Source organism: Xenopus tropicalis, chromosome 7 (genome assembly GCF_000004195.4).
Source record: "Xenopus tropicalis strain Nigerian chromosome 7, UCB_Xtro_10.0, whole genome shotgun sequence".
NCBI lineage: Eukaryota > Metazoa > Chordata > Amphibia > Anura > Pipidae > Xenopus > Xenopus tropicalis.
Window position 1 is genome coordinate 5826442 of NC_030683.2, and position 24929 is coordinate 5851370.

A 24929-nucleotide genomic window follows, 5' to 3' on the forward strand; every position below is an offset into this window, starting at 1 on the left:
CCCGGCGCAGACACGTTCAGGCTGCTCAGCAAATTGCTCTGATTGCTTTTCAGCACCTACTTGGGCAGCCCCACCATAGAGATGTCAACACATCTCTCTCCTTAATTAAAGGTTAACTCGCTGGCCCCCTTCCTGGGATACGCAGAAGTGGGGCTGCTGGTCAGCCGGAGGGTTTGAATCAATCCGGCAAAGCAAACAGAGCGGGTTTGTGTTGGATTCCTTGTGTTTATATAAACCCCAGGAGAACAATGGGTGGTGGCACCGCGCCCGGCGCTATGGACCTGTCACTGCCTTGATAAACTTTATATAAAGTCACGCAGCTCCATCTGCACTCGGTTTCAGATACTTGTTGTGTTCTTGGATGTTTGTCCTCTTTGCAGCCCCCTAAAATGAGATTACGGTCAATAAAGGACATTTTAGATTAGCAAAATCCAGATAACAAGAGTTTGGATCATTATATCTCCATATACTTTATCTTGTATAGAGCTAATAACTACACCCATGTTGCCTGGTGTACTATTCCTTGGAGCTGACAGTCACTAAGTAGTCGGTAACCATACTACTATATAGGATAGACGTATATGGATTTACTTTCATGTAGAGGTTGGGGGGGATCTCCAACATTTTTAAGAGTTGGGGAGCAACAAAAGCAAGAAAAAAGTTCCTGGGGGTTCCAAATAATGATTGGCTAATCAATATCCCATATGGGGACTGCGGGCCAACAGGAGGCTCTGCATCCAAGGGGTTGGTTGCTTGTTCATTATTTGCTTATAATGGAGTCTATGGCCTTTCTGAAATTCTGAGCTTTCTGGATAACGGGTTTCTTGCGGAAGTTTACCTCTGGCCTCCCATCGGGTGGTTTGGGGCACGGCCATGGGGGGCTCAGCCTGAATGTCAGTTAGGCCAAATTTTAGGAAGAATGTCCATTTGCTGTTCATGATATACCATAGAGCCAGGCTTGAAGGTTCGTTTTGGGGTACATAATCTCAAGGAGGCATTACTTTTTAAATGTGTGCAATGGCACAAGTAGACTGGGTGTACAGAAGATGAATTTTCTGCTCATTGACCTCGGACAACATAGTAACTAAAAGATAAGATGGCCAAAGAGGTAGTGAGCTAGTGAGGCCTACATTGTACATTGCTCAGGGCAGTAGCCTTTGTCCACCACTTCCTATAAGAGTTGGGCATGAAGGCCCCCTAAACTCTTGGGCCATCCATGCCTATCCCAACCGATACCTCTGTACCATGGATATGAGTGGGTTCCTCTCAATCAGGCGGGTTAGTAAACTAAATCTGCCGCTTCTCTGTGCCGCCCAGGTGCCATATGCTTCTCTAGGAGTGACGAGGAGCCACAGATCATCTTTGCTTCCCGCTGTTCCAACCATTCGAGTCGGCCTGACTAAGTGAACATGAGCAATGCGGCTTTATGGTTTATGGCAGGGGTGGGCAAACTTTTAGGCTCAGGAGCCACATTGACTTTTACAATTTGACAGAGGGGCCGGGTCAGCGCCGTCTCCGCTCGTCAGTCCCCTGGGTTTTGCGTTTTCTGAAAGACAGTAGTTTGCCCACCCCTGGTTTATGGTTACTAGGTTAGTATCTGTCTGTTGGACCCATGGATTGAACGCAGTGGCATAACTATGTATACAGTGCTCCGACCTTCCAACTTTAGCATCGGAGTGGGTCCAGAGGGGCCCCCATTGCTAGTGCAGGCTCACTGCCGCCCAGTGTCGGACTGGCCCACCAGGATACCAGGAAAACTCCCGGTGGCACAGGTGTCAGTGGGCCCTCCTGCTCACCCAACCAATTGCCTTGTATGTCTATACTATAGCCATTACTGAATTCTATAAGAGAAGAAACAGAATAAATGGAGGAAAGGGTAGATAATAGTACGTAAAAGAAGTAATTAAGATGTTAAGGAAAGTGAGTAAAGAGAGAAGGGGAGCGTGGGCCAAAGGCAGGGAAGGACTGGGCCACCGGGAAAAAACCCAATGGGCCCCGGAGGACCAGACCCGACCCTTGCTGTCGCTCTTTCAGCCAACGGTGTTCCTCCCCTGACGCGTTAAACTTACACACGCTCAGGGGAGAATGTCGGGAGGGGACCCCTGTGTGGGTGTTTGGGGGTGCAGCAGGGGCCCCTTGGGGGTGCGGGGGATTCGGCCTGAGGGGGCACCTGCAGGGCCCCAATAGGCAAGGTTCTCACCTACCATCATGGCAGGAACGGCCCTGAGCAGACCATTCAGTCGCGGGGTGGCGTGGGCAAGAGGGGAACCCAGACTGACCATAGTCCCCCCTACCCGGCCCTGAGCAGACCATGCAGTCGCGGGGGATGCCTGGGCAGCAGGGGGGCCCAGACTGACCATAGTCCCCCCTACCTGGCCCTGAGCAGACCATGCAGTCACGGGGGGGCCTGGGCAACAGGGGGACCCGACTGACCATAGTCCCCCTTACCCGGCCCTGAGCAGACCATGGAGTCGCGGGGGGGCCTGGGCAACAGGGGGACCCAGACTGACCATAGTCCCCCTTACCCGGCCCTGAGCAGACCATGGAGTCGCGGGGGGGCCTGGGCAACAGGGGGACCCAGACTGACCATAGTCCCCCCTACCCGGCCCTGAGCAGACCATGCAGTCGCGGGGGGGCCTGGGCAACAGGGGGACCCAGACTGACCATAGTCCCCCCTACCTGGCCCTGAGCAGACCATGCAGTCACGGGGGGGCCTGGGCAACAGGGGGACCCAGACTGACCATAGTCCCCCCTACCCAGCCCTGAGCAGACCATGCAGTCGCGGGGGGGGGCCTGGGCAACAGGGGGACCCAGACTGACCATAGTCCCCCCTACCCGGCAAGGTTGGGACCAGGAGGTGCAGCGCAAGAGGGTCGGGAGAGGGGGACAAGGTAGAAGCCCCCCAATTTGAAATCTGCCAGGTACCAAACCTGAATGCCTCCGGCGAGGGGCGAGTTAACCAACCCTGAGTGCAGATTAGAAGCGGTTCAGCCAGGGGAAGTGGAAATCAGAGTGTGCCCGCGGATACAGGGATATCATAGGGAGGTGGGGGGCTGTAGATTAGCTGGCGAGTTGGGCTCGGAGGCATCCCAGCCGGCCCAGGCAATCCGATAGGGGACAGGGAGTCACAGACTATCTGTGCACTAAATTGACGGTAATGAAAATAATACTCTCGGGACACAAAAGTCGACTTGTTTTCAGATTACTGCATCCTGAATGCAAGCTTTTCAAGCTCCCTTTCTGAATGAATGAACGTGTGCGCTGTACTCGGCTCTGATAGGGCCCCGTCTCTTTATTGCTAAGAGCCAGACCATAAATATGTAGGTTATCCCTTTTATTCCCTCGGGTGTGTTATTTCAGCCTGCCTAAATAGGCCGCGGGACTCTTCCCCCCCTCATTTTCCTTTGTCTAATCGGCGGGTATGGGGTAATGAGCGCTAATGATTAGCAATGTTTCCTATGCAAAGGACGGAATCATAGGAAAGTGCCTTGTAATTATGGGACAAATGGGAGACAGAGGACTTTATGCCTGTGTATGTAATATTATATATAGAGAGGGAGAGCATTGTGCCCTCTGTTCTGCCCCGGAGGAACCAGAATAAATAATAACATAGAAGAGGGACGGTATATTGAAATAATGTAGGATTAAAGTTTCCACGAAAAAACTTTATTAAAATGGACTGGCAGCGGTTCATCTACATCTGAGCATATTGGCGTTTATTGCTTTGTGCGGCGGCAGCCATGATTGCTCGGACGAGGTTCTGTCATCCACAGGGACCTCTAGAGGGAAGATTGTCAGGAAACTAATGCAGTTGTTTCCTATGCTGAAACCCGGTCGGTACAACATGGATCCCCAAGCTCTGGCTCGGGGCAACATGTTGCTCCCCAACCCCTTGGATGTTGCTCCCAGTGGCCTCATAGAAGGCTCAGAGGTAGTGATGGGTGAAATGTTTCGCCAGGCATGGATTTGCGGCGAATTTCCGCCTTTCGCTATTGGCGGATTGTTTCACGAAACGGATGAAAAAATTCACCACAGAGAAATTCGCTGCGGCCCAAAAAGAATAGCCTTGCGACAAAAAGAATAGCCACGGGCGACAAAAGAATAGCCTTGCGAAAAAAAGAATAGCCTTGCGACAAAAAGAATAGCCACGGGCGACAAAAGAATAGCCTTGCGAAAAAAAGAATAGCCTTGCGACAAAAAGAATAGCCACGGGCAACAAAAGAATAGCCGCGGGCGACAAAAGAATAGCCGCGGGCGACAAAAGAATAGCCGCGGGCGACAAAAGAATAGCCGCGGGCGACAAAAGAATAGCCGCGGGCGACAAAAGAATAGCCAGGGGCGACAAAAGAATAGCCTCGCGACAAAAGAATAGCCGCGTGACAAAAGAATAGCCATAGGCGACAAAAGAATAGCCTCGCGACAAAGGAATAGCCGTGCGATAAAATAATAGCCGCGGGCGACAAATGAATAGTCACGGGCGACAATTTTTTCGCCATTTCACAAATCTTTTGAAAGATTCGTGAATTTTTCGGCGAAGCGAAACGGGACAGATTTGCTCATCACTACTCAGAGGCAATTTTGGTTGCATAAAAACCAGCTGTACTGCCAAACAGAGCCTCCTATAGGCTGCCAGGCCTACCAAATAACCAATCACAGCCTTTATTTGGCACCCCAGGTACATTTTTCCTGCTTCTATTGCTCCCCAACTCTTTTTACATTTGAATCTGGCTCACAGGTAATTAAGGTTCAGGACCCCCACCTTTGTCCTTTTTTGTACCAGAGCAACTATGGTGGATGGGTTGGTGACCCAAGGATGAATTTAAAAGGCTTAAGCATTCTTCTCTTAATTATTATATTTATTGATTAGGGAGACCGTCTGTCCATCTCTAAATATGGTGGGGACCAAGTTATGAGTCCTGGTTGGGCCAATACCATTTGGCTTGGCTATGGCCAACAAGCACTGTGTTGGATGGAGAACGCTGGGCTTAGGTACATGGGTCTTATGGGGTTGTGGCACCATCTCATATAGTGAGGGGTTTCTACAGTATTGTAGCTTAGATACCCAGATCTGGACTGGGATTCAAAATAGGCCCCGGCATTCCCAGTACCCAGAGGCTACGGCAACTTTCAGCAGCCCCCCTGGCATTTGCCAGACCCACAGATTGCCAGGCCTGTTGGTAACCAAATCTAAATAACTAATAATAATAACAGTAATAAGTATGGGGGTGGGGCTGTGACATGTGTGGGTGGGGCTGTGACAACAGAGGCAGGTATTGGCCACATTGATATTCAGGTTTGAAACCCAGACTGAAACCCAGACTGAAACAGCCCAAAAAAAGAATAAACTGCCTGGATCAAAACCAGACCGGTGGCAACCCAATGCCAGTACGGAATCCCATTAAAGGGGACCTGTCACCCTATGAAATAATTCCAAATCCTTTTATATCATGTTAGTAGAGCAAAATAAACCTAGGTGACATCTAAGGAGTGCTGAATGGAAAGTGAAAGTATTTTGTAATTAAAAATCTGAGCTGCCAATCAAATATTGTGGGGAGCAACACAAGCATGAAAAAAGGTCTTAGGGGATGACCAGTAAGGGCTGCGATTGACTAATTTGTAGCCCCTATGTTGACTGACAGCCTATAGGAGGGTCTGTATGGGGGTTATGTAATAAGAGGCACTAAATGTGCCCAGAAGCAGCAACCCATAGCAACCAATGAGCAGAAAGCATTTATTGGTCACCTGTTTAAAAGCAACCATCTTATTGGTTACTGCTCCTGGGCAAACTTAGTGCCTAAAAAATTGGGCAGATATTGATCGGGCAGGTTAGAAAATTCAGTCGGATCGGGGACCGTATCGGCTCGTTGATGCGGTCCCCGAACCAACTGCCCCATTGCCGCCAATATAATTCGATCGTTTGGCCCCAGGGCCAAACAATCAAATTATTTTTTTTTTCAAAACTTGCCTCCAAGCCAGAAATGGAGGCACTGGGAGGAGGGTCACTGGGAGCAACATCAAAGGGGTTGGGGTTCACCATAGACTGTAAGCTCTTGCACACAGAGCAGCCCCCTACTTTGTTATAGTATAGTATTTTTGCCGCTGCATACTTGTGCCATTCGCCATCGGGGAGCTGCCATTGGCCACTCCCAGTCAGGTGTCACCGAGGTTGAATTCTTTCGTTTAATAGACCTGCTTTAATATAGGGGCTTTAAAATATGGGAGCATTAAGCTTACAATGTCCCCTATGTCCCAGGAAAGGGAGAGGGTCGAAGGGCGTGTTTATCAGCCAAAGCCACGGAGCAAAACATCTAATAGAGCTCCCTCGTGCTACCGGCGCGGAATAATGGCCTATTATGTCTGAACGAGCCGCACAAGTGCCTTGAACTTGCCAGGAGTTCAGGTGTGTTCCTAACCCCTTACCTGCCTGAGGAATGCCTAAGCCAATGCCTAAGCCCCGCCACTTGCACTCACGCATCTGCGCCCCCGGGACCTCATAGGGAGAGCGTCTCGATTTCAGCCGAATAACTGGCCCATTCAACAACAATAAGGTTCAAATTGTACTTTTCCCTTAACACAACATTACCCCTCAAAGGCCACGAGATGCGGTCGTTCAGCGGCAGGGGCTGGAGATGGGTTACCCGCTCACAGAGAGCATTATCTGAACATTAATCCCATTAAATAGATCATCTTGCAAATGGCTAAATCCAGTTAATTAACTTGTATTGCACGGGAGACCTCGGCCGGGCTGCGCGGGCAGGATCCGGCGCTTATTAAAGTGCAAAAGGACATTTCATTTTCCTTGTTATATATCTTTAATGAGCTGAGGAGCAGAAAGCTGGGGGGGGGGGCAACTGTGAATGGAGGGGACGGGGGGGGATATGTGATGGTGGATAAGGCTGGATGTTGGCATGGAGAATGCTGGAGTATTTAGGAAGCTTTGTGCAATGGTTCATGAACTGAAAATGGGCCCATTATTAACCTTATATGTTACATCAGACAGAAGAGCTACGGCACAGGGTTCCTACGGCCATGGCTACCTTCCCCAGAAGAACCAACATCCCATTGGCTACTGAGGGATATTTGCTGAATAGCCCCCGACCAACGGGAGCAGTGCTGCAGTCATGGGGGACCAACTGGGACTACTGGAGGGGTCTGGTCAGTTTTAAGGTGGCCAATTCTAGCTGCCGATATGGGTCCCTTAGACAGATTCAGCAGCTTATCAGCCCATGTATGGGCACTACCGACGGGCCTGCCCGACTGATATCTGGCCTGAAATCAGGCAGATGTCGATCGGGCAGGTTACAAAAATCTAGTCGGATCGGGGACCATATCGGCTCGTTGATGTGGTCTCCCAACCGAATTTGCCTATACCCGTCGGCCAAACGATCGAATTAGCCTGGATTCTCCCGATATCGCCCACCCGTAGGGAGAAGATCCGCTTGCTTGGTTCTGAAGGTGTATGGCCACCTTTAGGCTTAAGGTGGCCACACAGGGGCAGATTTAAGCTGCCGAGTCCTTCAGACTGATTCATTGTAATCCAATCATTTGGCCCTTCTACTTATGTGGCAACTTAGCCATACAAGCAAATCTTATCGTGTATAGCCAACTTTAGGGGGACCCTGGACAGCGAAGCATTCTTTTTTTATATATATCAACATCTGATCCAGGATCTGGAGGGGTTCTGGCTTGGCATCAGGAGCCCTTTGGATATGGAGCAAAGCAGTATCTGGGCCCCTTTGGCACTTACAAAGGGCTGGCTGTGCTGGTCACTGGGGAGGGCCAACCATTTCAAAGCAGTTATCCCAACACAGTTAATTAGCAGTTCTAGTTATTATGTGGTCTTAAGTTTACAACCAGATCAACCAGGTGTAAGGGCCATACGCATGGATAGCCTCACTGCACATAAGGGGATTGCATATCCTAAAGGACTTTGAATGGGCAAGTTAGTCCACGGACCCCATCTTTGCGCTGATTTAGGGCCCCAATCATATCGTAAAGTTAACACAGGTCTTACAACCCATTGCATCCAATCAGCAGGTAGCATTTACTGCTCACGGGCCAAATGTTAATCCATTGATGATGTCGACCAAAGAGGTGAATGAAAATATGTCTTTGAGGGCCACATACGGCTGGAGAGCTCTGATCTAGAACATCAGAACCATCAGCTCTCCACCTGTTGTTCCACTTCAACCCTTGGCAGCCGTCGGGGGGGGGGGGCTACAGTATATTTTATTAAACAGATGGAGAGCGAAGCCTGGGAGATACCTGAGTTGACAGAAGTCTTAAGGTCAAGATATAATCATTGGGTTTTATCCGTCCACTAGTTGTGTCGGTAAATACACCAAAATGGAGGGGAGGCACAGGGGATTCTAGGAGATCTCTTGGCTGCATTGTTTGTCCAGCACTAAACGGTTAAGACTGAAGGTCCAAGTTTTCCTGAACTCTTTAACTGCCTAAAATGTTCTCTGTTCATTTAACTAAAGATATTTCCTTGGCTGAACGACTCCGATTAATGAAAGAGACAAAGGAACTCTTGTCGAGCTACAATCACTTGGTCTCAGTTCAGTACGCGGGCACATCTAAATTTAGTCCCCCTCTCTCTCTGCATTTGTACCTGGAAATCAGGGAGGGGGACAATCCCAAATGGCAAAACCTTTGTCTGTTCCTCTGTAGAACAGAAGGGCACCTGTCGCTGCCATACTGATTGACCCACAGGGAGGGATGCTGGGAATTGCAGTCCAACAACAGCAGTAGGGACCTTTCTTTTCTTTACATTATTCTCAGTTGCCTTTAAAGTGTCCGTTTTGTCATGTCCTCCATTTTTTCACCAGTAGCGCCACCAGATGAGGTCCCCTAGAGCCCATGTGTGGACAGCTCTCTTTTGGGGCTCATTGCATGTGATTCTTTAGCCGCAAGTCTGTTGCACCGATTGGCGCAATGCGGTGTGGGAACCCCAGAATTACCGCTACATTCAGGGGTTCCTTGTGTCAGTGGGTGCCCTTGTACACAGTTCCTTGCCTCGGTGCAACTGAATGGAAGGGGTATGTTTGGACACAAGTAGCTTTAATGAATGGGGCCAGTAGGAATAACAATGGCGTCTATTTCAGCACAACTGCCCTGCATTTGTAAATGAGCCCCATTAAGTAGAAGGAAGATACTGGCGGCAGCAGATCATTATGGTACCAATGAGGGGGATTTACGCCCCTGTGTCCAACCCCATGTACATCCATAGCCGCTAATAAAGCCACCAGCATTCCCGAGACGTCGCTTTGGGAGGGTCTGTACAGCGCCGTTCCCTAGCAGCTGATGGGTCAGCGTTCCGCCAGGCATTCTCCTTGTCCAAACCCTCAATTAAGCCTCTGAATGGGACTATCAGTGTCATTTTGGGGAGATAATGGCTGCAGTGATTTTAATGACCTGCCTGAGAATGGCCTCATTACATGCCGCTTCCAGGGACTTTTTCATCCAATTAAGTTTAATGACCAAAGCTTGGATCTGTCCAACTGGGCGTCTTTCTCCTGATTATTACGAGCATTCGCTTCCCCATACAGAAGGGTGTCAGGGCCCGGTGTCTTCTGAGAAAGGAAAAATACGACCTTCACTGTCACTAGCTGAGGCTATACCTAATGATAGGTGCACTTACCCTTTACTCTCCCCTGCACAGCACAGTGTATGAGTGCAGATAACTGTGCATATAGAACATTCCTTCCATGTTTATATGTATTTGTGTGTATGCGTGGGAGCTGCCATGTGAGACACAGACCAGTCCTTCCAGGTCAGCCAATTGGATCACAGTGCAAGTGTATCCGCAATGCAAAGAAAGGGTGCAGTCTGCCATTTTGTTTTACAGTGACTTCACTTTCTTTGAATTGCTGCAGAGAGACCTGCAGCTGCCCTGATGAATACAGTGCTGCCTGCATTCGGCTGCCCTGTATTCATGCAGGGCATGGGGTACATATCTGTCACCCCTTCCATCCCCTAATTTGTGTTATTCAGATGCCCGAATTCGGGAGCAGCGGTGCCTTCTCTGTAGCAGGCAGTAACAAGGTTGGACTGTGCCCAGGGTCAGACTGGAGTGTGTGAGGCCCGCCACAACCCCCCAGGGGCCCCTGCTGCCCACCTACCCCCTGAACGTGCATATTTTATACTTACCTAGGCACGATCAGGGAAGGGAGGTCTGGGGTGGAGCACCAAGGCTTCCTGGTGAGGATCGGTTCTTGGTCGGCGGGGCCCACCGTGGCCCCGTGGGTTAGACCTGGGCCCATCAGTGCTTTCTGCACAAGCTCTAACAGGTACTCTTGGGTCATCATAAATGATCCCTTATGTCCCCGGGCAGAAGTGCAGGCGCACCAAGGGGGTGTAAGAGTCCACCACTTAGTACTCAGCTACAGCTTTCACCCTACCTTGTGCGGTGAAATGATGGGTAAAAATAGGGGGACACTTATGTGCCTTCCACTCTGGCACCTCGTGAATACAATGTAGCTGAAAGCAGGCAGCTCTGTATTCATGGGGACGGCCGCAGGTCTAAAAAACATAGCCAGTAGCCAGTAGCAAGGAAGAAGTGTAAAAAATGTCTCTTTTTTTTCTTTTCCAAAACAAGCCCTCGGCCATGTATGCCTTGTAACGTGCACCATCGGGGGCCAGTCTGCTCTTCCATTTTAGTATTGGAACAAAGGTGCAACTCATTCAGGGGACTGACACGCAGACCGCTGGTCCCATTGTTCCACCACAATCGTCTGACTTGTGTGACCCGGTCACAGTGTGTGTGGCCAGCTCTGGTTTGTTTGGGCTTCTGGGTGTTTGCATACATTTGCCTCTCTAAAGAATAAGTGATGTTATCTCTCAGCCTGGCAATGACTCCCCTATATTAGTTATTCTCATAAGAAACTTCTCGTTCCCCTCAGTCCGTTCCATGGTGACATTATTGCCCAACTGGCCACTGTCCCTCTGATTACGGAGGCTATTGTTCTACAGATTGGCCGATTCAGGCAAGAATAAGAGGAGCGTTTCCCAGGGACGAGGTTAAATCCAGTTATTGGATGGTAACAAGTTACCTACACGGACAGTACAGAAACTTAATCCAGTCTGGCACACAGGTGGTCTCCCGTCTGTGATCTCTCCCAATAATATTCAGTCAAGTGTCCTCATTGTTACGGGATCAAACATTAGAAGACTGGTGGGAAGTGATTAAAACCTGGAGATGACCCCAGGGATGGATGAGACACCTGTTAGAGGTTGTAATGCTAAGAAGGCAGCTCGGATGTTAACCCAAACAGGTATCCTCTTAATGTTGCACCCAAGGAAGCTTCTAAGAACGCTCCGGGGGTCAGAGGGGTTCATGGTGGGCTCTCTGGCTCAGCGCAGGTGACTTGGGTGTCCTTTTGTGCTGGATGTGCAGATGCCGAGGTAAAGAGTGCAAGGAGATAAAAGGGAGTAAACTGAACCTTTATCTATAGTCAATGGATGACACCGACTTATCTGCGATCCTCCCACTGCCAATGTCAGGCCAGATTTTATTTCTAGATTGGAAGCTCCAGGGAACGAGGGATCTTCTCTGAAAGCCTTACCAGTGTGTCTGGCACTCTATCATACATAGCCTCGGACATGATTGTTTCTTTATAAATGCATTATAATAATGGGCTTCTATCTAAAGAAAAGACGTTTTTGTCTGGAGAAATTGAAACCCGGTAGTTTTCAGAATTTTGAGCTTGAAACCCATCAGAGAAATAAGGAAGACATTGTATTTCTCCTTCTGCTAGAATACTAGGAATATCTTAGACACCCTTCTTTCCAAACTCCTAACTAGCACACATTCTGGGCTCCCCATCAATAGTTTTGCCACCCCTAAAAATGACCCTCTATGTGCCAATAATAGCTGAAGACTTGGACCCTCCAGACTGGGTTGGAGCTAATTTATCTGTGTATGGGACCTTTCTGCCCGATCAACCGATATATTGTCAAAAATCCGGTCAGATATCAATCAGGCAGTTTAGAAAATCACAGGGCATTGGAATATTAATGTGGTTCTCCTGATGGTGGCCATTAGTCAGTGTGAGGGTGACCAGATCAGGCCGAGATCTCCTCATCTATTATGTATTTTTTTTGTATCCAAAGTACAGATCTTCTTATGTATGGTCAGGCTTTAGGTTAAGAACCCACGGAGTTGAGGTGTTGGCCTAGAGAGATCTCTGCTATCACAAACTGCTCTGAAAAGGCTTTCCATCGGCAACAATAGGAGTCGCTGGTGGAAAGTCCTTTGCATTGCTTCGTTTTCTCAATGGCAAGATTTCTCTCATGCTTCTACCGCTCTCTGGAATCATCTGCCCCATCTGACTCTCAAACATACTTTAAATTTTCAGTCTCTTCCTGAGGATTTTGGAAGACTTCTATCTGACACATCCCAGATAAGCAAAATCACCGCTTCTCCGTGGGTCGTACATCGATCCCCCAGACTGTAAACTTTAGGGCCCTCAAATCCTGCTCCCATTCTACAGCCTTTACTGGTTAAGTATTCAACTCTTCTTTTTCACTATTGGAAGGCACTGTGTGGCTAACTAGTACTGTAGCTAACTAGTAGTGTATAATTGAGCAGATGCTCTGAGAACTCCCACATGTCAGCTTTCCGTTAATATGTCCATCAGTCCTTGAGTGCTCTGGAATTCTTGCACTTGTCTCTGCAATGAATTGTCTAAAAGTAGTTTGAATAGGAATTCCCAATATCCCTTACTACTTTTAGGCTTGCAGGTCTTTACCTTACTGGTTGCCATACTGATTGCTACTTTAATACTGGTACAGAATCAGGTTTAGGATAGTCCTGTAGCAAAGAAATAAATATACATACACGGGTATGGGATGTCTTCTCCGGAAACCCAATATCCAAATAGCTCTGATGTATTTGATGTCAACAGAGATTCGGATGAATTTGACTGGAGATGGTGAGACTGATAAAGTGGGAACATAGGGGTTAGAGGCCGGGGCAAAGATACCAGATCCTGTATTTAAAAATTGAGTGATATCTGCAGACACCTGTAACCCTAATGGTGACCATACACGCCAGTCCTATACTGCATCTGGCCAACTGGCCTATCAGCTGTTCGAGGGGCCCTATAGCCACCTTTGTTTGTGTTAGCACCAATAGTCCAAACGACTAAAGGATACAACCGGATTGGCATAAGAGATTTTCATACCTGCCTGAACCAAGTGATTCCATGCTACACAGATATAGGTCCAGATCATCTGCCCAGATTTTATCGGTCCCTGCCCAACCATCTTTATTGACATTTGGTAGAGCTGTTTTAAAAGGGTACGGCCCAGGTGTGACTTTATTGAGTATGTGAGGCCTTGCTTGCCTCTAGAGCTTACATTCAAGCCATGTAGAATATCCAGTTCCATTATATTAAGAGAGCAGAAGAGAATCAGTATAATTCTTGTCAATTCGTGTATGGACGTTGCCGCGCCACCTGTCCGTACAAATCTTGGTGCCACCCGCAGACCAGCTGCACAATGCGCCCAATCGAGGTTCAGCCATTGTCCCTTAATATTTAAAGTGACCACACTTATGTTTGGCCTCGGGTCTTTAGTAAACAGCCTGAACACGAGCCAGGGACATGAATCTTTAAATGATCAAGACATCTTCTATGGCTCCTGGCACGCTTATCGGTGTCATCTGCTGTTAACTTGTCGGTTTAGCGACACGTGGCGAATAAAAAGCCAGAAACAAAAGGTGCAAATATGACCCAGCACGCGCCGTGTCACAGACACTTTACCTTCTTTCTCTGGCTGACAGCGAGGAGGGGGATCTGGTTTCAAGGTGACAGCTCACACCTAAGTGTTTAAGAGTAAGAGAGAGGTAGGTGCCCGAGGGCTCTTCCTGCATCTGACACTTAGATGGTAACAACCCATCTGCTAATAGGAAACAATATAAACTCTTTATCAGGACCCCCCCCCCCCCTTTCCCTCGGTGCCTTTTCATGTGGGCAACATCAATCCCTCGGACCTTTCACTCAGCACGTGGCGCTGACGAGATCTTTGCTCGTTTTATTAATGAGAGGCAATTGTACGACAAGCCCCTAAGGGTGTGCACGGCCGGGGTGCACAATGCTCCAAATATCCACACCCTCCGAGGATCAGCTCGCCTTACAAACTTGACCCCATTAAAGAGAAAAGGTGATAGAATTAGAACTGGGGTATTGTTATCCCGATTGACTCCGGGGCGGCGTATTTTATTTATACGAATCTTCTTTCTTCAACTTCTCTACCATATGTTGGCTATTGCCGGATGAATATTTCAGCGATGCCCAATATTTGCTCTATATTTACCGATGTTTGAGTTCGATTTTTTTTTTCCACAATTCGAATTGGAACTCGAATGTCTCGAATGTCTGGTATTTATTAAGTGCAAAAAACTTGAAAACTGTAAAAATTTGCCATCTAAAAGCTTGCGAGTTTCTATAGAAGTCAACGGGAGTTGTCCTAGGCAAAGCCAAGCCATAGTCTCCAACTCAAACTTTCAAAATATAGCTTGAAATTCAAGGTATTCAAGTTTTTTATTTGAATGAGTTTTACTTATTAATAAGCGAAATTTATTCGATTTTGAAAAACAAACTCAAATTCACAAACTCGAAAACTGATAAATAAGCCAATAATTATTTAAACGACTCAAGCGAATGCTCATATCTGTTTCTTTAGTTATGTACGAAACCTTAACATACAGAGCACGGACGTACCAACACACTATGGGGGAAAGAATTACTAAACTCAAACTTTTCGGTTTATATATTTGTTTGAAACCTCAAAAAAACTCTTCCATATTTATCAAAAGATCAGAACTGGAAAAGCACAAATAAAAAATAGTCTTGAAGACTTTCTTGATTTGTCGCACAATAAAGGTCCCCATACACGTGAAGACTGGCTCGCTTGGCAAGGTCGCCAAGCGAGCGGATCTTCACCCGATATCCCCACCTCCAGGTGGGCGATATCGGGGAACGTGTAGGCTAATTCGATCGTTTGGCCCTGGGGCCAAACGATCGAATTATAATGGCGGCAATGGGGCAGTCGTTTTGGGGACCGCATCGGTCCCCAATCCGACTGAATCTTTTAACCTGCCTGATAGATACTGTATCTGGCCGATTTCAGGCCAGATATCGGTCGTGTATGGCCGTCGTTTCTGCCCCTACACAGGCCGATAAGCTGCCGATATCGGTCCCTTGGACCGACAATTGGCCTGTTTATGGGGACCTTAACCACAACTTTTTCATATCGTCGTACAAAAGCCAGCGCCAAAGAACCCAGAAAACCTCTGAAACCACAAAGCAAAGAAAGATCTTCCAACTGTAAAAGGGACATCTGCCATTGGCTTCTACATCATCTTGACTGGTTTTAGATGGCGTATTTTCACATTCAGGGACTGTCAACATTTTGTTGCATAATAAATCACGGAAACGTTGTGGGTTTTCTTCGGTGAAAAATTTAGGTTTTCAGCATCAAAATCCTAGAACCAAAAAAACTGCCACTAACTAGTCAGTAGCCATTGAATTCCCTGCACTCACTTCTGTACCACGAGGCATCTTCATTAACCCCATGCAAGGGCAGTGCCATAACAGGCACAGAAGAGCTGGATCAACAATCGGAATTTAGGTTTAGGATTTAGGTGCAGATTCAAGCTGTTGACTAATTGGTACCAAACCAATTATGTTATGTCTCTCTAAGTTATTAGTACATTTTGGGACCAGGTTCTTGGCCACAGTGTCAGTCTGGGCCTCCGAGGGTCGACCGAAGATCCTGAAGTCAAGGGATGACTCTCAATACAGTGCAAAAAGGGTCATATTGAGTCGATATTATTGACCTATAGTGGAAATAAGAAAGGGCTGATGGGAACAGCCCTTGGTTGGGGCCTACTAGGAGATCCTCTTGCATGACAGTCTGACCCTGCTTGGTAAGGTGGGCATACAGGGTGCCATGATTTCTGAATCATGGAGATTTATGGAGATTCTCAGACTGTTCAGTTTGTTTCTTGCTTTCCAACGTCCCTCCATGTAAGAAGTTTACTTTGAGTTGATAAGCACTATGGGTCGATTCAGACCCAACATCATCAATGAGCAATGAGCACTGCTAATGTACGTAGATAGGGGGCGACTGGTTGGAGGTGGGGCCCCTTTTTTCATCGCTATCCCTCTGTGTGTGACTGCCCACTCGGTTAAGCGCAGTCACACAATGGCACGGCTAAGATAGAGCGCAATAGTCAAAAATAATGGCCCCCATGCAGAGTGACTTTCCCCCCAACTCTGGCAGGCTGCCATTTGCCCCACTACTACACACAGCAATGCATGCAACATCTAAAGAACAAACACACAAAAAAAAATGCATTCACAGTGAGAGTGTGAACTTGGCATCTTTATTAGCATACAATGCATGCGGTAATCAGGATGTAGCCGTGATCATAGGTTATGGTAATTAACATGAAACAGTGCATTTTATTGGTTGTAATTAATAAAAGGAAAGCTCAGGTGTCCAATCAGACCAGGCATTTTATCTAAATGACCTATGTAATTGCCCTATATGCCTACAACCTAGAGAGGTGGAGCAAACACTGGGCACAAATAACACCGATCTTGCACATTTCCCAATCTGCCGTCTAATCAACAAGCAACAAATCCTTTAGACAGCCAATGCCTATGCTTATGGTCTCAGCATGGCCCCGCCATACACAGCATGGAGTCACTTTGTGCTATGCCCAGGTTCAGCAAGCAGTGCCATGTAAGACCCCAAGGCCTGTGCCCAACGGGCTCATAAAGGTGGCCATAAACGGGTCGATTCTAGCTGCCGATATCAGTCCCTTAGACAGACTCAGCAGCTTATCGGCCCATGTATGGGCACTAATGATGGGCATGCCCAACCGATATCTGGACTGAAATCGGGCAGATATAACAATTTAATCGGATCGGGGATCGCGTCAGCTCATTGATGCGGTCCCTGAACCAACTTCGCCTATACCCAACGTTGTAAAACCGAATTAGCCTGAAATAGCCAGATATCGCCCACCCGTAGGCGGAAGTATCACATGAACACATTTATTACATGGGCTTTAGAGCTGACTGGTAAGACAGACGCCCCCATGTCTGAGAGAACAAATGATACAATCACAGATATGATGGGGAACTTATGGAGTTCTTTGGCAGGGGGAGGCAAGACAGTACACTTTGTGGGCCATGTCCAGCCCAGCACTAGGACAATGGTAGTATAAGTCCAACAGAACCCATTCCATATTCCAGAGCAGATACAGAGATTGTGAGAAGGGGGACTTTTCCCGATAAATGGCCAATGGCCTCTATACGTATGGCACAACTCTATTGGCTCCAATTGACTCCAACATCCTATCAATGAAGTGGGGGAATAACACTGGAAATCTAAACATCACTGCAATGGTCAAACACCAATCATATTGTATCTCACACAAACTATTAACAGCTTTTCTTATACCGTACCTTTACTTCACCTTTAAAGTTTAGCAGCACCTCACTGTATTCAGCGGGGTAATACCACGAGTTGTAGCACTCGTCTGCGTACCTATACATGCTGAAGTCATAACACACATCAATCTACTCTGTATCGTTTCTAACACGCGGCAACCCTAGCAACCGTTACTCTATAATAATGTATCAATCACTTTGCGCTACGGTAAAAAAAAACTTCTATCGACACCGACATTCGTTCTACATCACCCAATACTCCGTAGTGGGGGTTCCTTAATACTAAAGGGTATAGGAGGGCACCCAATAAGAACCTACAAGAGGAGGACTTTGTAGGCCCATCCACAAACAGGTGCCCCGTGCAATACTGGGTTTGGACTCATCACATTCATGCAAGAAATAGTTTTCAAGGAGGGAACCCCTAAAACTTGGCGGTGGGGCGAGGTCTCCAGTTTCAATTTCATTGGCCGTAGTTCTGGAACTCTTTATTAACGACCATATCTGCTCAACTACTTGTTGGGTTACAAGAGATTCAGGTTATTACGGGGGTATCCATATCATGTAGAACGTTCCGACCCCCCCCCCCCCGGCACAGTGAACTTGTATTTCCTATTAGGGACAGAATATCGAAGCTCCGACAGACTGGGATAGACCTTAAGTCTTTACACAGCCCACGTTATTTATTGCTTGTAGCGTAGCGGCCGGGCCTGTCCAGCTGTTCCAATGAAATTGTGCCGCGGGTATCCCGTGCAATGTAATCCCAGCACAATTACGCCGTGCCTAATATTACAATGTGCAAGTGAGGCCGCTGACAGTACCGTTTATACAATCGTTTCAGGGACTGCCCTTAGTTTTAATATGAACAATGCTGTAATTCCGCTGCTATGGACGGAGCGACTTAATAGGGGAGGTAATCCGAGTTCCAGCTAAATCCCCCAGCAGGACACTAAAGCCCCCCACCAAGACATGCACCTGTAACCAATCATTCAGTACCATCAACATCGGGAACAATATTCCCTTGGCACTGCCCAAAATGAAGAGGCATATGTGATATTTTATATAAGCAGATTTGGCCTGGATCACTGGTTCCTAAACTAATTGTTCTCATTCATACGTGATTCTGGATGCTCGGCCTAAGGACCAGTTTGGGCAGATTTGGGGTAAGACTAAAGCTGGCCATGAACGCACCGATGATAATCTCATTTCGTACGACATTCGGTGAGTGTATGGTGGCTCAATGAGGCGACCGATGTCGCAAAAGGCTGTGGATATCGGTTGACCCGTCGATCAGCCAGGTTAAATGATTTTCATTGATTCAGCCCTGAACGTAGATTTTGCCCGGGCCCCTTCAATGGCGCCCGAGCAAAATCTACGTTCAGGGCTGAATCGGCAGAAGGAGGTGGAATTCATACTGTTTCTACCTCCATATCTGACAATTCAGCCCTGAACGTGAGTGGAGGGTGGGAACGAACTTTCGTGCAACGAGAGATCGAAAATTGCTACGTGTATGGCCACCTTAAGATGTTCTTGGTAGTGTTGGGTGGGTCAGGAAAAACTCGATGTGCACCCAACCCTAACCCACAAAGCCTTAACCTTCAAAATGTTGCCACTGTAGGACCCCTACCCACATCTTCCCACTCCATAAACTAGTTCTGCGCACTGGGTCCAAGTGAGTGAGTCAACACCCAAACTGAACCACAATGGTTGCCCAATTTCAACCCAAACCCGCCTGGCCCATGGGATTTAGGTCAACCCCCACATTGCTAGTTCTTGGAACTCTAGCTTCTACAGCATTGTTTCCACCATCTTCCGCCATCTGGACCTATTGCTCAACCTCAATGGGAGACTTGAATGAGAATGTCTGAAAACACCCAGGACTGGGTTGTACATAATAAATTAATTACACCAATGCAGATGATTTCAACATCATATCCCTAGGCTATATGAGACGAGCAGGTAACCATCGCATTAGGTGGCATTGCTCCAGTGCAAGACTATAGTTTGGGACCCCTTGCTTCTTAATCAATAATGAACCTTACCAGAAGGTCCCCTAAAGCTTCTGGGCCCTAGTTTGGATATTTCCACCCAAGGACAGTCAACGGAGGGAAGACTGTGCTGCAGAGGAGACATCTTTTGTCAAGTACATTCTTTTAATGAAAAGTGTTCTTGGTACGGGATGGATTATAGAGGAACACGACTAGTCCAGGATCTGTTAAGTACCAGAACTGATACTGTATAATGTTTCAGTCCACTGAGCTCACAAATTATTGGTTTCTTCCTCAACTGTACCAGATGTCTGCTGTGTAGGGATAAGATGTGTGGGATAACACTGAAACAATGGGTACAACAATAAGTTCCTGCTCCACAAACAGCAAGACATTGACCAATAAAGTGCACTTCCACTCTACAAATCAACAAATACCCTGGGGTGGTGTGGAATGCCATCATTAGATCATCTATGTGTAACATAGGGAAGGTGGCAGTCTGGACATTCCCCCATCAGATACTGGGAAACTATCCATAACAGCTAATTTCTTTTTATGTCCATTTCATAGGTTCTAGTATAATACACTAGGTCCAGTCACCATTATGGGGAGGGGTAGTGTAATACTGCAGGAAAGGCAGCGAGTAACTAAGCATTTGCTGGTCTACTCAAGCGGAACTGTTGCTGTCCCGAACCTGGACCAGTACTGGGTGCTGCCCTCTAGTGGCCAGTCCAATTGGCACCACCTTGACATGCTAGCAGAACAAATACTAATAGACAGAATACAGTCTGCACTGAATCCCCATCACTAGGTGCAATATTTAAAATACTGTTGACCATGAAGGGAATGTTATTCTGTATTGTAACTGATCCCATGTCCCTAATATTGAGGGGTGTCTTTATTAACATTGGAGATAAACATTATTGGAGATATTGCCCATAGCAACCGATCAGATAGATTTGAAGATCTCCTACAAGTTAGAAGATTGGTTGCTATGGCCAATAAAATAAATACATTGTTAGATTCAAGGTTTCCCTTGATTTTTAGGCAAAAAATTGGAATGGGCATATTTGTACCATGGATATTGGTCATTTTGTCCAGGTTGGACTATAATATCTGATGGGGACAAACAGTCTAATGCTGGCTGTAGTGTCAAAGGATGACGTTCCTGACTGGTATTTATATGTAAAGGTCAGCGGTTCATCCTATCCAATATAACCACCGATGGGCACAATGGCCAAGTTAGGCAGCACGGGGCTAAAACATTCTTTAGTTTCTCTGTTCTAGAGGAAGAAGAACGATTGTATGGCACACAAACCACTTCACATCTATCATTAGCTACATTCCACAGAGCTTTCAGTCTAACACTGCTGCTAAGTCATCATGAACATGGGAAATATGTGAATATCAAGGTTGCATTTTGGTCTGCGATACAGTTATGGTTTCACCGTTGGATTCCAAGGCAAAGTTACTGTACTCCAGAACCCAAGATCGGGAACCTGGCAGTTGAAACCGATTCCAGACGTAGGCCTAGTTTAACTGCCCCAACGCTTTTGAGGGCTTGTGTGCTTAAAAATGTCAAAGGATGTCTTTTAGTGTCAAACCGTTTCCAATACCTTCACCAGAAACAGAACTGCAAGCATTTTTACAAGATAGTTTGTCCGTTTGTATCTACTGAACGCAATACAATCGTGAGTCCACTTGAGGTAGTTTCTTGGTTTGACAATGGCATGAAATACTGGCCATAGTTCAGAGTTCACCGCCACCTCCTGGGGCTGAAGGCCTTCGTTCCTCCAGTCCCTCAATGCTGAACCTTATACCTATTCTTTCTCCTTTTCAGCACAAGGTCGAAGGTTCTACATCATCTCTACGTTATACCCAGGACATCGAGTTGCTTTATTGTTCATTGCTCTTTATAGCTTTAAAATTGGTGGAGTCTTAGGGCTTATAGAACTTTGTTTTTCTTCTTGCCATGATACAGCACACTGAATAATTTATAATCATTATAGTAAATGAAGCGCATCTGAATCAATAACGAGTTCTCTGTTCAACATTGTCCAATTCTTCCGTGATTCTCTCACAATGGACGTTCCTAAATCTGCAGAGGGACGGCCATGAAGCCAAGAGCAGCTGTACCAAGTAGACTTTGGAACTCCATAGAGCACTTGTAGAAGAGAGGGATCAATGCCAGGCTGTGGGCATAATGGCAAACACAGACCCGGTGCAGGAGGGTTTAGAAGTGTCGGTCAGAATGTTATTGCCGTGAAACAAGTATGTGAGGATTGGGATACCTTAGCTCCTATGAAACACAAGGTGTAGGTTCCTAATAGGTGAATTGTCCTGCTATAAAGGGGTTCAGAATCTCTGCCCCTCTTGGATAAAGAAAGCAGATCCATCATAGCACATCTCCATATAGTGTGAAGTTACTGTGTACTCCAACCACCCAGGGAATAGAAAAGTAACCCTGTTACCAGGCAGAAAGGGGCGTACTAGGTAAGAAGAACGAATGGGTAACTTCAAAAAACGTCACCATTCAATGGCTGACCCCAGAGGCAACCCCAGGAGAACAGCTTGCTGTGGTTCTTTAGAACACAGAACCAACACAACAGGGGAACTGACACCTCTGTATTGCCCGTAGGGCTCGTCTTGTGAGACTACAGCTCCGAGCATGGTCTAAGATGGATGATCCACAATATGTGGGCCAAGCATAATAAAAAGGTACTGTTTCCCTATTGCTAGCCAGCAGCCAGATTACGGAGACCCCCAACAGTTCACCATGGCAGAGGGGGTAAACGCAATATTTTTTTTTTTTTAAAAAGAGGGTTCTTACAGTCATCTGTACATTTTGTACTTAATAAAATTAAAATCAGATCTCACAAAAGAAATGGCACAGAACTTTGCCAATGCCACTATAACTCACGTTGTCTCGAAAGCACCATTTTCTTAAACTTCATTTCACCAAAGTATTTCAGAATATGACTTTGTTTTTAATCATTAAAACGCCTGGAGACCGTTAATTAGTCTATATAGGCAGGTCTCAGACTGGGCGAGCGACCAATCAGAGGCAGGAACGACAAGGTGGGCAGTAGGCAGGTACTTATTAGCTCTGAGGGAATTTGCCGGCTTTCTTGGAGGGTATGTAAGGCACACGCAGGATGCTGGGTGTCTCCTCCATTACCCGCACCAACAAGTCATCAATGTAATCCTCAAGTTCTCGAATGTGACCGTCCTTCCTCTTCAGAAGCTCCTTGTGCTTGGAAAGTTCCCGCTCCACCTCGTTGCGAGTGAGGTGACTGTAGAGCCCTGCGCCATCAAAGGGGCCCGAATCCTAAAAAGTACAAATCAGAGGGTGACGGTGGGGAAGTTTTTTGGTACAAACAGGTAGAAATAAAATGAACAGTTTTGTTTACCATCAGAGATAAATATCAATTAACAAGGAATGTGCTAATGTCTCTAGTTAGTGTTCTTTCAACATAACCTTAGTAGAAGACCTCTCTGCTTTTTCACACCCAGTACTTTTGGGCAATATGGGTGACCATAAAGGTGGTGGGAGAACAATGGATAAAGTGTCTATATGGACTGAGGGGACAGCAACAAAAATGTTCTAATTTTAAAAATGGGAGGTATCTAGTAGAAAATTTTCAACAGCAACTTACTGACTTCAATATAAGAGCCTTTTAGTAGCCTATATTTCTGTTATAGGCATACACCGAATCCAGCAGGATTTTTCAGCAGGATTCAGATTTGGCTAAATACAAGCGTCTAGACCAGGGGTCCTCAAACTTTTTAAGCAGGGGGCCAGTTCATGGTCCCTCAGATTGTTGAGGGGCCGGACTAAAGTCCTCCCCCAGTGTCCTCATACTATGGCCCGCTCCCCCCTGCATCCTCCCTCTCCCTCCTCTGGCTCCCCCCTGGTGTCCTCTCGATCCCTCCTTCGGTTCCCATCTGCGTCCTCTGGCTCCCCCCTTCCGTCCTCCCTCTGGCTCCCTTCTGTGTCCTCTGGCTCCCCCCTTGCGTCCTCCCTCTCCTTTCTCCAGCTCCCCCCTTGCACCCCTCCCCCGCTCCCCCTTGCACCCTCCCCCTCCCTCCTCCAGCTCCCCCCTTGCGCCCTCCCGCTCCCCCCTTGCATCCTCCCGCTCCCCCATTGCCTCCTCCCGCTCCCTCCTCCAGCTCCCCCCTGCGTCCTCCCGCTCCCTCCTCCAGCTCCCCCCTGCATCCTCCTGCTCCCCCCTTGCTTCCTCCCTCTCCTTCCTCCGGCTCCCCCCTTGCATCCTCCCTCTCCCTCCTCTGGCTCCATTCTGCGTCCTCTGGCTCCCCCCTTGCGTCCTTGCATCAGATCATAGTGGGGGGCTGGGTAAATTCCTTGGGGGGCCCGTATCCGGCCCGCTGGGTCTTAGTTTGAGGATGCCTGGTCTGGACAATCTGAATCCTTAAAATCACCTGACTTGGTTACATGAACAAAAAATTTGAAGCATGTGTTTCTATTTAACCCTTCCATAGCCTAATTTCCATAGGCAGATTCGGTTCAGTATTCGGCCAAATCTTTCACAAAGGCTTCGGTGTTCAGCAGAAAAATAATGGATTCTGCGCATCTGACATATCTAGCTTTATTCTGTACAGAACAGTGATTCTTAGGAACTCATCATTAATTATCTCTAATTCCCGAGTATATTCCTCGACCCTGGGCAGTAACGCAGCGCTACTCTGTGTATATTATTAACACTCTGGAGAATGCCATATATCAGCATGGCAGAGAGCACATAATTGCACACATTCTCCCCTTCATTAAATGGAGCTTCCTGCCCATTATCAGGTCCTAATGCTGTGTAATTGCATTGTTTGGGGAGTTCATTATCATTGGATGAAGCCCGCGGTATTGCAGAGAAAATATGCTCAAGTGTAGATTGTGTATAAATACCCCCATGGAGATTAGTAACAAAGACATCTCTTCTGGGTATTCGTTAATAAAAACAACTGGACAACTGGCCACTCCCACTTACGTATGACTGGCCCGTGACCCTGCCCACTATTACAGCAAACCCTGTAACCTTTTTGGAGCTTCGTCATTAGATAACTATAACTCTCATTAGCTAATGGCGAAGCTCAATATTAAATTCAAGTTTGTACACTGAAGAAGGAACATGGCGAAGCAACTCTGCAATTGGTCCTAATTGTTTAAAGTTACTTTCCCTTTTTATCTTTCCAAAATGAACCCTAAAACCCCCAATGGCTGCTCAGAGTAGTAACACCATAAACGGGTGCTCCCTGTTGTGGCAGATTGTGTCCATTTATTCTTACTGAAGGTGCTATACGCGTTGCGATCGCTATAGGGGGCGACAGGGGGGGGCTAAATGGCCTGTGGGACAGAGGTCCGGATCAATGAGCCAACGCAGTCCCTGATCCACTGGGAAAATCAAACCTGCCCAATTGAGATCTGGGTCCCCATACACGGGCCGATTGTAGCTGCCGATATGGG

The 24929-nt window shown here is 47.2% G+C and overlaps 1 protein-coding gene across 5 annotated transcripts in view; it reads right to left on the reverse strand.

Annotated features, from left to right (window-relative positions):
* Window positions 1–19113: 19113 nt before the first annotated feature.
* Window positions 19114–24929, reverse strand: part of rab11fip2 (RAB11 family interacting protein 2 (class I)) — a 30558-nt gene continuing 24742 nt past the window's right edge. For 4 of the 5 annotated variants that reach the window (XM_012953956.3, XM_012953958.3, XM_012953957.3 and 1 more), the window contains one exon: window positions 19114–22781. In XM_012953956.3, the coding sequence (XP_012809410.1) occupies window positions 22554–22781 (228 nt within the window). In that variant the 3' untranslated portion in view covers window positions 19114–22553. 5 annotated transcript variants of the gene reach the window in all.